This window comes from Delphinus delphis, chromosome 16 (assembly GCF_949987515.2).
Source record: "Delphinus delphis chromosome 16, mDelDel1.2, whole genome shotgun sequence".
NCBI lineage: Eukaryota > Metazoa > Chordata > Mammalia > Artiodactyla > Delphinidae > Delphinus > Delphinus delphis.
Window position 1 is genome coordinate 40,873,238 of NC_082698.1, and position 13,124 is coordinate 40,886,361.

General features: G+C 37.8%; 1 protein-coding gene across 17 annotated transcripts in view; it reads right to left on the minus strand.

Annotated features, from left to right (window-relative positions):
* The window catches only part of PCDH15 (protocadherin related 15), a 724,552-nt gene that overhangs the window by 23,896 nt on the left and 687,532 nt on the right, over positions 1 to 13,124 (minus strand). For all 17 annotated transcript variants that reach the window (XM_060034587.1, XM_060034586.1, XM_060034585.1 and 14 more), the window contains one exon: positions 1,603 to 1,821. In XM_060034587.1, coding sequence (XP_059890570.1) covers positions 1,603 to 1,821 — 219 coding nt within the window. The remainder of the gene's footprint in view (positions 1 to 1,602; positions 1,822 to 13,124) is intronic.

Consider the following 13,124-nt stretch of genomic DNA (forward strand, 5'->3'; position numbering starts at 1 on the left):
AAATGTACAAAAGTTAGGTTTTAAAATATTAGAATTTTACTTTGAAACATGTTTACTTCTGTTACTCTATAAAAAAGAGTTACCAAAATTCATTCATAGAGTGTTAGGCTGATTACTGAACTAAAAAGATTAAATAATGCATCTTTACAATGTTTAAATATTAAGCATCTTAATTTTTTGTTAAAATTCAGACCATTTAACATAACATCCAGGGTGCTTCAGTTTTGATCACTGCATTGTCTGCCAAATATATGAAGTTTTCTCACTGATTTTAATGCTAGCAGGATATAATAAAGCTCCTTTGAGAAATATTTGAATGAAAAAGAAAAACTGTAATACAGACTAAATTTAACATGAAAATTAATATTGGATTGATAGCTTAATCTAAAAATTTGTTATTAAGTTTGTGCATAGGCTTTAGATTTGGCATATCAACTGATTTATTAACACACGTTGAACTCCAATATATCAACCTAAATGTTATATTTGCAACTTCACATTAGTTTTGTGAAGGAAAATATTCCTATAGTATCTTCATATAGAGGGTACTTTTTAACTTTCAGGTTGGAATTACCTTATCTTATTTAATTCTAAAGAAAATTCTCAGTGTTACACAACAAAGATAACAGTTTAAGAATATATAAGGACTTTTTCAGTCCTTTCCTTTTATTTTAAATGGTGAGTAGCTGTTCTACCATTATTTCTTACTGTTTTTTATGTCAAGTAATTTATATGACTTATGATTCCTGTCTGTCATTTACTTTCATTTTGTGGCACCTTCAGGGTTACCTCTCTTCTTAACCTATTCCACAATTTTTTCACCAATCATCATCAATAGGGATATACTTAAAGTACAGCCCTGTATCACAAAGGGTCCTCATTCCTAGTGTCAAATAAAGAATAGCTCGCTAGACTATTTTAAATATAGATGTTTAAATTAGGAAAAATTTACTTGACTACTTTGAAGAGCCTAAACAAGAAAAATATAGATATTTTAAATGGATGTATTTGCCTGTAGGAACCAGAGAAATGTAAGGCCTCTACTGCCAAAATACACTGTTAGATGTTACAGTATAGGCTCTAGCAAGGCTAGCCAGGAAAGAAGAAACCATATGGAAAATTACATATTGTGTGCTACGATTTTTAAATGATTTTTTCAAACACTGTAATCATCTGCATAGAGGTAAATTTAACAATACGGATAAAAACCTAGCATGACAATGTATTTAGGTTACAGACCTTCCTTTGGAACTGGGTTATCTCTATATGACATTTCACTGCCTTTGCCCCAGGATACCTCGTACCTTTCCTGCAAGGCTCTTAACCTGATGAAGAGCATAAACAAAGCTACAGGAGGTAACCTAATATTCCTAGCAGATAAGAATATTTAAGAGCACAGGAACACTGAGCAATGTGACAAATGTTTTGAAAGTTTGTATTGCTTTCCCTTAAAGGAAGGTCATTTGGTACAAGAAAAATACAGCACTCCCAAAATGGCTGCAGCCTTAATATTTTACAGCTACAAAGCCATTTTAGCAGAGATAGTTTTTTGATAATGCCTTCTTGAGGAACTCTCCATGTTCAGCATGTATGAATACTTACTGTCTGTAGCTGACCAAAACCACCAAGACGGCAGGAATACAGCAGAGGATGATGATGAAGGCCAGAGCCAGCAAGGCCCCTTCTGTGTAGCCTAGACTTTCTCCTCGCTTCTTAATGCTGGTTACTGCCGCTGGAGGCCGGATCTCCAGAATGCGTCCTCCTTCCCCGTAATACGGCTGAAAGTCTTTATTGATATCGAGGAGTTTGCCATCTAAAAATCTTTATTGTTAAACAGTAAAAGTAATGATGTTAACAGAGAAAGGCTTTTATTTATTTATTTATTTATTTTTTGCGGTACGCAGGCCTCTCACTGCCGCGGCCTCTCCCATCGCGGAGCACAGGCTCCGGACGCGCAGGCCCAGCGGCCATGGCTCACGGGCCCAGCCGCTCCGCGGCATGTGGGATCCTCCCGGACCGGGGCACGAACCCGCATCCCCTGCATCGGCAGGCAGACTCCCCAACTAGTGCGCCAGCAGGGGAGCCCGAAAGGCTTTTTTTTAAACAAAATATTTTTTGTGATACCTTTTAATATTTTCTTTAATTATAACATAAGCTGAGTCAGAAGTCTTATTATGAATAAGAAAAGCATATATAAAAAGCAAGACCAATAAAAAAGAGTAACGCCTCTATATTCACATATCAAAGATACTAATAACAATGACCCTTACTTAATACACTTACAGACTGGGGGAAAATAATTACCAATGTCATTGAAATTTATATCACTATGTTGAGATTATTTACTTTAAGTTATTCGGGTGGGATAAAATATAATATTCTAAATTATTTAGTATAGTTTAAAAATATATTCCTGCATTATATATCCTTCGGTTCTCAAAGTAGTCCTGTAAAACAGAACCTTAATACTGACTTCCTGCAGACCACAAAGCTACACAGTTAGGGAAATCTGAGATACCAACCCAAGCCTTCATAGTGTATCTTTGTGTTTCAACACACCACCTTAAATACTGACACTCTCAAATCTCAAACCAAAATACCTTTATGGGCTAGGAGTGAACAAATTAAAAGTTTTTTCTTCCTGGAAAGAGAAAACTAAATAAATGATGCAGGTAGTAAATCAGTGTAGTCAGGATGACAGGAATTGGTGGTCAATTTAATCTAGTAGTTCTTGCAAACCCTTTCTCTAAATAATGCAATTCCAACTATGAGCATTGTGTTGGGGAGGAGAATTAAGGAATAATTGTTACTTAATTCTATTAGACTGAACAATTTTTTTTACATATTTTATGCTGTAATTAGCAGGCATTTTTTTTTCAAAATTCCGCAGAAACACTTAAATGATCCTTTACAAATCCTATAATACTGAAGCAACGATTATGTTCTTAAAACCACAAAGTCGCAATATGTCTTAGGTATTTTTTTTAATTTTTAAGACTTTTATCTATAAAGGTATAGAAAATTAGAAAGCTATAGAAAATTGAAAAACACAAAATAGTTCAAAAGGCAAAATTACTCAAATGCCCACAATACAAAGATTACTACTGCTAATATTTTGGTGTACTCAAGTCTAATCTTTTTTTTTTTTTTTGCTATTAATAAACATTTTTATATACTTGTAACTACACAGCATACACAAAGTGAAAATATTTTAGAAATACATGTCTTAATATAAAATACCATACTTATGCTGAAGATGTGGAAAATACAAAGAAATGTGAAAGAAAAGATTTAAATGGCCCCAAGTTTCACCATCAAATGGTAACCAAAGAATGCTATGCTTGTGCATTTTACAGGCTATTTCATCCCTTTGAATACTTTTTATTCTAATTTTCCAAGTGATCATGATGACTTTAAATCTAGTTAAACACACTGTTCATAGCTTCCATAGAGAAAAAAACAAGGAGATGCTTGATATCAGATATGAATTCCACTGGATAGTTTATTAATCTTCCAATTTAGGAAACCTAATGGCTCAAGTAACTCAATTTTAGTTTTAAAGCTACACAGTTTTTCATTTAAGTTTTCATGCTATAACTTAAGGCAGTTAGGATGCTTTCCTTGTTTTTTTACGAATATGCTTTTGGAGATGAAAATATACTTTTTATATCAATTTTTCCAGGCCATTTTCAGATACATTAAGAAGTATAATAAAGTTTTACCCATTGTTCTAAGTTCTAGATTGGAATAGAATTGTAAAACACTTTGTTTGAATTGTTTATCAGATAAAGTAAGAAATTCCAAATGAAGTACAGATAAGAGTTATGTCGCAAGAACTGTATCATTAGAAACTGGGAAGGATCAGAAGCAGAGGAAGATCATTAATTGCAGGGAAAATTTATTCCTATCATGTGTATCCACGGATCACAATTCTATTGGATTCCTACTGGATTCTATTTGATATCCAAACCACCTAAAGGAAGATTTATTAGTCTTTTTACGCTACAATAACTCCATTATTTAGATCTTCATTTTGTTTTATTTCTCAATTTCGGTGATCGTAAGTAATTGTTTACTAGAAGAGTTGATAGCTTTTGAATCCATAACTGATCTAGAATATCTTTCTTTTTTGCTGTATATATGCAAAACAACTTGCCTAGGCCAACATTCTTAAGTCATAACATTTTCCTTAAAATATTGTGGATTTGATCCCATTGATTTTTGGCATTTCATCATGCAGGTGGGATGTATAAGGCTTATCTAATTTTTATTCCTTTACGATTAAGTCTTTTTTTTTTTTGTTTCAATAGTTTTAAAACATACTCAGGTACTTTTCGAGGACATATGACAACATTTTCATTCATTTCACCTGTAATGTAATGAAATATTTTAATTACATTTTTACCTCAGAGATACATGCAATTATCAGGTTGTATCTTGATTGTCCTCTAAATATATTCTGACTTCTGTTATGATTATTTTTTTCTTTTCTATAATATGCTGTGAACTTCTTATGTGTATACTTCATTTTGCCAGTTTATTTTTCAGATGCTTTTTCATTCTAGGCAAGGTTGAATCCAGATAGTCAATGGATTTTAGGAGAATTTCTTCCTAAGATCGAAAAATTAGCCCCAAGAAACTTCAGGCTTTTGTTTTATACTTTTTCTGATTTCAGGACTAAGAGCTCTACTGTCTCCTAACATCCATGTAAATCCTTGAGATGAAATCTAATTGACCTTCTCGTGAATGTGCACTAACCCACACCTACTCCATGTGAGCAGAGGAAAGGCATACTCCAAATGGCCTGAGGGGAAAGCACTTCATCAAAGCCCACCACCAGGGACTTCCCTAGTGGTCCAGTGGTAAGACACCGCACTTCCACTGCAGGGGGCATGCGTTCAATCCCTGGTCAGGGAACGAAGATCCTACATGCCACATGGCTAAAATCAAAACAAAACAAAACAAAAAGCCCACCACCATTTGGAGAAGGTCAATCCTCACTATTCTTTTGTGGAGCATTTTTTACCAGAAGCAGGTAAGGATTCAGGGCATGCAAAACACATACACCATTTGTCTTATACGGTCTTATTTTCTACAGAAAATATTAAACTGTTTTCTAGTGGTTTCTGTAAGAGAATTATTTCCAGAGATATAGTCTACCTCTGAGTCATCAGGGTGTTATTTCTTTTATTTTGTTTTTCAGTATTTATTACTGATCCCATTTTTCACCTTACTTATTTAGAAAGGAGATAAAGCTGTCAGATTCAATATCAATAAAGAAATGTGATTTTCTCTTTATTCTCATCCATAGTCTACTTAGCTGCTGGTTAAAATGCTTTTCAAGTCTAAGGGTGAGGTGAACAGACCCCTTCCTAGTATTTAGCCAAGATTAATTAATTACTGCTCTGTTTTCCTGACATGAGGTAAATTCCTAAGCCAATTCCATGTCTTCTGATTCACCCAACTGATGGAGCACATGCAAACAGGTATCCCTGGCTCCATTCACTTGAACACAACTTTCAAAGTACAATGTATAACTACAGACCACTCTGCATTTTACCTTGAGGATTTCAGTGTTTCAATGTACATATGGATGTAGAAATAAAGGGGAGGGTGAGCAGGAGAATGTATTCTGTACTTCACAAAAGCACACACCTAAACAGTGGAGGGGCAACTGCCTATTTCCTTTGTCAGTAAATAATGTGCGTCTCTGAAACAGGTTTACAGAATTGGCAATGGTTAACATATCTGCCCACATTCATTCCACTTGGATAAGGTTGTTCTTAATAAAACAAATCAAGGGTGGACCACTATTTCCTCTATACAGTTCCACAATTATTTTAACTAAATTCTAACATTTAGTTTTCCAATTATTTGGATTTTCAGTATATTGAATTTTTTTTCTGGACTTAGTAAGTTGAAAGAAGTTTTATCAGAAGTTGGTAGTTAGATTTATTTTAAAGTATTTTTTAACATTGTACTTTTTTTTTTTTTTTTTTGCGGTACGCAGGCCTCTCACCGCTGCGGCCTCTCCCGTTGCGGAGCACAGGCTCCGGACATGCAGGCCCAACGGCCATAGCTCACGGGCCTAGCCGCTCCACGGCACACGGGATCCTCCCAGACCAGGGCATTGGCAGGCGGACTCCCAACCACTGCGCCACCAGGGAAGCCCTTTAACACTGTACTTTTAAATGCAGTTTGTAGAATATATCAGCTTTCTCTCCTTCTTCTTTATATCTCATTTACTATCTGGACAGACTAATTTTAAGCAGACTGGACTATTAAGTGTACAAGCTAAAATTGTATTTGCTCATTTTTAAATTTAATTAAGTTTTGCTTTAAAATAGTATGGTCTGTTTCTGCTCAGAAGGCAGAAAGCCTTAAGAGAATGTGGCACCCACCCTAATGAAGGGGAAGTCAAATAGCATTAAAATCATAAATTTTTTTGCAAGCATAAAACCAAATTCCAAAGAGTGACAGTTTCCTCCAACAGTGGGATGAGACCATGTATTGTCTCACCTTTCTCAGAACAAGCCACAAGTAGGTACCATAAATTCAAATAAAACAAACCAGCTAAATTTTTAATAAATGCTTAAAAGCTAAGTGTGTATCAGCATGTAAGGTTAGATAGAATAAGTGACCCACAAACACAAGTGGGGGTTTGCACTCACTCGCAAACTCTTTTCCATGGCCCACCATAAGATAGATTGGGTACAGGGCAGGGACCAGAGAAATCCTCTTCATAGTGCAGGGATATAGGCAGCTAAGGCTGGGGTGCTCTGCAATTTTCTGGACCTGTATCTCACATAAAGCAAGAGCCATATATAGAGAGAGGGAGGAAGTACTCCCATCCCTAAGGCTCAAGTAAAGGTCCACTGCTTCTGGAGAAGAGCTATGAGCAAAATCCACCCCATCTGGGGGAGGAGAAGGAGCTCTCTTGGGCCTAAGACCCTGCAAAGTAGAGGTCTACTACTGGTTGGGGAGGGGCAGGGAACTCTCTTACACCCAAGAACCTCCACAAATATGAAGCAGAGTATGGATGCCATGGGAAGGCATGGAAGAAAAGCTGAGAAAGCCCCACCCCAAATCCTAGGCACACCGGCTAGACAAGGAAAACAGAATCCCCCAACCTCTCATTGTCTCATTCTCACCCTTAGAGTAGAACCAAGCAATAAGCAAGAGCCATTTACTACATCGGGAGAGTTAAGAGAATGGAGAGAAACCCTTTCTGTGTCACAGGCATTCAGGAACTGCTGAAAGATAAAGAAAGCAATAGACCAGACACAGAGGTAACCCAGATATTGGAACCGTCACATAGGGACTTTGATACAACTCTGATTAATATTTTACAGGATCTAGTAGTAACGCAGAAAACATGCCTAAAATGATGGAGAAACTCAGTAAAGTGGTAGAAACTGTAAGAACCAAATGGAAATGCAAGAATTTTTTAAAAAGATATGAAGATGAAGAATTCCTTCAATGAGCTTATCAATAGGCTAACATAGACGAATCAGTGAACTTGAAAACAGGGCAGCAGAATTTATTCAAACTAAAACACAAAGAGGGAGGGACCTTCAACATGGCAGGGGAGTAAGATGTAGAGCTCACCTTCCTCCCCACAAATACATCAAAAATACATCTACATGTGGAACAACTCCTACAGAACACCTACTGAATGTTGGCAGAAGACCTCAGACTTCCCAAAAGGCAAGAAAATCCCCAGGTACCTGGGTAGGGCAAAAGAAAAAACAGAGACAAAAGAATAGGTATGGGCGGGACCTGCACCTCTGGGAGGGAGCTGTGAAGGAGGAAAAGTTTCCACAAACTAGGAAGGCCCTTTACTGGTGGAGATGGGGGATGGCCGGGGGGCGAAGCTTTGGAGCCACAGAGGAGAGCACAGCAACAATGGTGCAGAGGGCAAAGCGGAGAGATTCCTTCACAGAGGATCGGTGCCGACCAGCACTCACCAGCCTGAGAGGCTTGTCTGCTCACCTGCCAGGATGGGCAGGGGCTGGGAACTGAGGCTCGGCTTCAGAGGTTAGACCCCAGGGAGAGGACTGGGGTTGGCTGTGTGAACACAGCCTGAAGGGGCTACTGCGCCACAGATAGCTGGGAGGGAGTCCGGGAAAAAGTCTGAAACTCCCTAAGAGGCAAGGAACCATTGTTTTAGGGTGCGCGAGGAGGGGGGATTCAGAGCACCGCCTAAATGAGCTGCAGAGATGGGGGCAAGCTGCGGCTATCAGTGCGGACCCCAGAGATGGGCATGAGACGCTAAGGCTGCTGCTGCCGCCACCAAGAAGCCTGTGTGCAAGCACAGGTCACTATCCACACCTCCCCTCCCGGGAGCCTGTGTAGCCCGCCACTGCCAGGGTCCTGTGATCCAGGGACATCTTCCCTGGGAGAACACAGAGAGCGCCTCAGGCTGGTGCAATGTCACGCTAGCATCTGCCACCACAGGCTCGCACCACATTCCGTACCCCTCCCTCCCCCCATCCAGAGTGAGCCAGAGCCCCCGAATCAGCTGCTGCTGCTTTAACCCCGTCCTGTCTGGGTGGGGAACAGATGCCCTCAGGCGACCTACACGCAGAGGCGGGGCCAAATCCAAAGCTGAGCCCCTGGGAGCTGTGAGAATAAAGAAGAGAAAGGGAAATCTCTCCCAGCAGCCTCAGGAGCAGCAGATTAAATCTCCAGAGTCAGCTTGATGTGCCTGCATCTGTGGAATACCTGAATAGACAACGAATCATCCCAAAATTGAGGCAGTGGACTTTGGGAGCAAATGTAGACTTGGGGTTTCCTTTCTGCATCTAATTTGTTTCTGTTTTTATGTTTATCTTAGTTTAGTACTTAAAGCTTATTATAATTGGTAGATTTGTTTATTGATTTGGTTGCTCTCTTCCTCCTTTTTGTTATATAAATATATTTTATTTTCCTTTTTCTCTTTTTGTGAGTGTGTATGTATATGCTTCTTTCTGTCATTAGGTCTGTATAGCTTTGCTTTTACCGTTTGTCCCAGGGTTCGGTCTGTCCGTTTGTTTTTTTTTTTAGTATAGTTTTTAGTGCTTGGTATCATTGGTGAATTTGTTTTTTGGTTTGGTTGCTCTCTTCTTTCTTTCTTTTTTTTATTACTTATTTTTTTATTTCTTAATAATATTTTTTATTTTAATAACTATTTTATTTTATTTATTTTATTTTATTTCCTTCTTTTTCTTTCCTCCCTTTTCATCTAAGTCATGTGGCTGACAGGGTCTTGGTGCTGTGGCCTGGGGTCAGGCCTGAGCCTCTGAGGTAGGAGAGCCGGGTTCAGGACACTTGTCCACAAGAGACCTCCCGGCACCATGTAATATCATGTAATATCTCCCAGAGATCTCCATCTCAACACTTACACATAGCTCCACTCAATGACCAGCCAGCTACAGTGCTGGACACCCTATGCCAAACAACTAGCAAGACAGGAACAAAACCCCCACGCATTAGCAGGGAGGCTCCCTAAAATCATAATAAGTTCACAGACACCCCCAAACACACCACCAGATGCAGTCCCGCCACCAGAGAGACAATATCCAACCTCATCCACCAGAACACAGGCACCAGTCCCCTCCACCAGGAAGCCTACACAACACACCGAACCAAACTTACCCACTGCGGGCAGACAACTAAAACAATGGGAACTACGAACATGCAACTTGTGAAAAGGAGACCCCAAACACAGGAGGTTAAGCAAAATTAGAAGACAGAGAAACATGCAGCAGATGAAGGAGCAAGATAAAAATCCACCAGACCAAACAAAAGAAGAGGAAATAGGCAGTCTACCTGAAAAAGAATTCAGAGTAATGATAGTAAAGATGATACAAAATGTTGGAAATAGAATGGAGAAAATACAAGAAACGTTTAACAAGGAAGTAGAAGAACTAAAGAGCAAACAAACAACGATAAACAATGCAATAAATGAAATTAAAAATTCTCTAGAAGCAATCAACAGCAGAATAACTGAGGCAGAAGAACAGATAAGTGACCCAGAAGATAAAATAGTAGAAATAACTACCACAGAGCAGAATAAACAAAAAAGAATGAAAAGAATTGAGGACAGTCCCAAAGACCTCTGGGACAACAGGAAACGCACCAACATTCGATTAATAGGGGTCCCAGAAGAAGAAGAGAAAAAAAAAGGGACTGAGAAAATATTTGAAGAGATTATAGTTGAAAACTTCCCTAATATGGAAAGGAAATAGTCAAGCAAAGGAAGTGCATTGAGTCCCATAAAGGATAAATCCAAGGAGAAACATGACAACACACATATTAATCAAACTATCAAAAATTAAATACAAAGAAAACAGATTAAAAGCAGCAAGGGAAAAACAAAAAATAACACACAAGGGAATCCCCATAAGGTTAAGAGCTGATCTTTCAGCAGAAACTCTGCAAGCCAGAAGGGACAGGCAGGACACATTTAAAGAGATGAAAAGGAAAAACCTACAACCAAGATTACTATACTCAGCAAGGATCTCATTCAGATTTGATGGAGAAATTAAAACCTTTACAGACAAGCAAAGGTAAGAGAATTCAACACCACCAAACCAGCTTTACAACAAATGCGAAAGGAACTTCTCTAGGCAGGAAACACATGAGAAGGAAAAGACCTACAATAATGAACCCAAAACAATTAGGAAAATGGTAATAGGAACATACATATTGATAGCTACCTTAAATGTAAATGGATTAAACGCTCCAAGCAAAAGACATAGACTGGCTGAATAGATACAAAAACAAGACCCATATATATGCCGTCTACAAGAGACTCACTTCATACCTAGGGACACATACAGACTGGAAGTGAGGGGATGGAAAAAGATATTCCATGCAAATGGAAATCAAAAGAAAGCTGGAGTAGCAATTCTCATATCAGACAAAATAGACTTTAAAATAAAGACTATTAGGAGAGACAAAGAAGGACACTACATAATGATGAAGGGATCAATCCAAGAAGAAAATATAACAATTGTAAGTATTTATGCACCCAACATAGGAGCACCTCAATACATAAGGCAAATGCTAACAACCATAAAAGAGGAAATCGACAGTAACACAATCATAGTAGGGGACTTTAACACCCCACTTTCACCAATGGACATATCATCCAAAATGAAAATAAGGAAACATAAGCTTTAAATGATACATTAAACAAGATGGACTTAATTGATATTTATAGGACACTCCATCCAAAAACAACAGAATACACTTTCTTCTCAAGTGCTCATGGAACATTCTCCAGGATAGATCATATCTTGGGTCACAAATCAAGCCTTGGTAAATTTAAGATGATTGAAATCATATCAAGTATCTTTTCTGACCACAACACTATGAGACTAGATATCAATTATAGGTAAAAATCTGTAAAAAATACAAACACATGGAGGCTAAGTAACACGACTAAATGGCCAAGAGATCACTGAAGAAATCAAAGAGGAAATCAAAAAGTACCTAGAAACAAATGAAAATGAAAACATGATGACCCAAAACTTATGGGATGCAGCAAAAGCAGTTCAAAGAGGGAAGTTTACAGCAATACAATCCTACCTCAAGAAACAAGAAAAATCTCAAACAGACAACCTAAACTTACACCTACATCAATTAGAGAAACAAGAACAAAAAAACCCCCAAAGTTAGCAGAAGGAAAGAAATCATAAAGATTAGATCAGAAATAAATGAAAAGAAATGAAGGAAATGATAGAAAAGATCAATAAAACTAAAAGCTGGTTCTTTCAGAAGATAAACAAAATTGATAAAGCATTAGCCAGACTCTTCAAGAAAAGAAGGGAAAAGACTCAAATCAATAGAAGTAGCAATGAAAAGGGAGAAGTAGCAACTGACACTGCAGAAATGCAAAGGATCATGAGAGATTATTACAAGCAACAATATGCTAATAAAATGGACAACCTGGAAGAAATGGACAAATTCTTAGAAAGGCACAACCTTCCGGAGACTCAACCAGGAAGAAATATAAAATATAAACAGAACAATCACAGCAATGAAATTGAAACTGTGATTAAAAAGCTTCCAACAGACACAAGCCCAGGACCAGATGGCTTCACAGGTGAATTCAATCAAACATTTAGAGAAGAGCTAACATCTAAGCCTCTCAAACTCTTCAAAATAGAGCAGAGGGAAGAACACCCCCAAACCCATTCTACAAGGTCACATCACCCTGATACCAAAACCAGACAAAGATGTCACAAAGAAGAAAACTACAGGCCAATGTCACTGATGAGCATGGATGCAAAAATCCTCAACAAAATGCTAGCAAACAGAATCCAACAGCACATTAAAAGGATAATACACCATGATCAAGTGGGGTTTATTCCAGGAATGCAAGGATTCTTCAATATACACAAATCAATCAATGTGATACACCATATTAACAAACTGAAAGATAAAAATCATATGATCATCTCAATAGATGCAGAAAAAGCTTTCAACAAAATTCAACAGCCATTTAAGATAAAAACTTCCAGAAAACAGGCACAGAGGGAAGCTATCTCAACATAATAAAGGCCATATATGACAAACCCACAGCCAACATCATTCTCAATGGTGAAAAACTGAAACCATTTCCACTAAGATAAGGAACAAGACAAGGTTGCCCACTCTCACCACTATTTTGGAAGTTTTACAAACAGTAATCAGAAAAGAGAAAGAAATAAAAGGAATCCAGATTAGAAAAGAAGTAAAATTTTCACTCTTTGCAGATGACATGATACTATACATAAAGAATCCTAAAGACTCTAACAGAAAACTACTAGAGCTAACCAATGAATTTGGTAAACTAGCAGCATGCAAAATTAATGCACAGAAATCTTTTGCATTCCTATACACTAATGATGAAAACTCTGAAAGAGAAATGAAGGAGAAACACTCCCATGTACCAATGCAACAAAAAGAATAAAATACCTAGGAATAAACCTATGTAAGGAGACAAAAGACCTGTATGCAGAAAACTACAAGACACTGATGAAAGAAATCAAATACAATACAAACAGATGGAGAGATATACCATGTTCTTGGATTGGAAGTATCATCATTGTGAAAATGACTATACTCCCCAAAGCAATCTACAGGTTCAGTGCAAT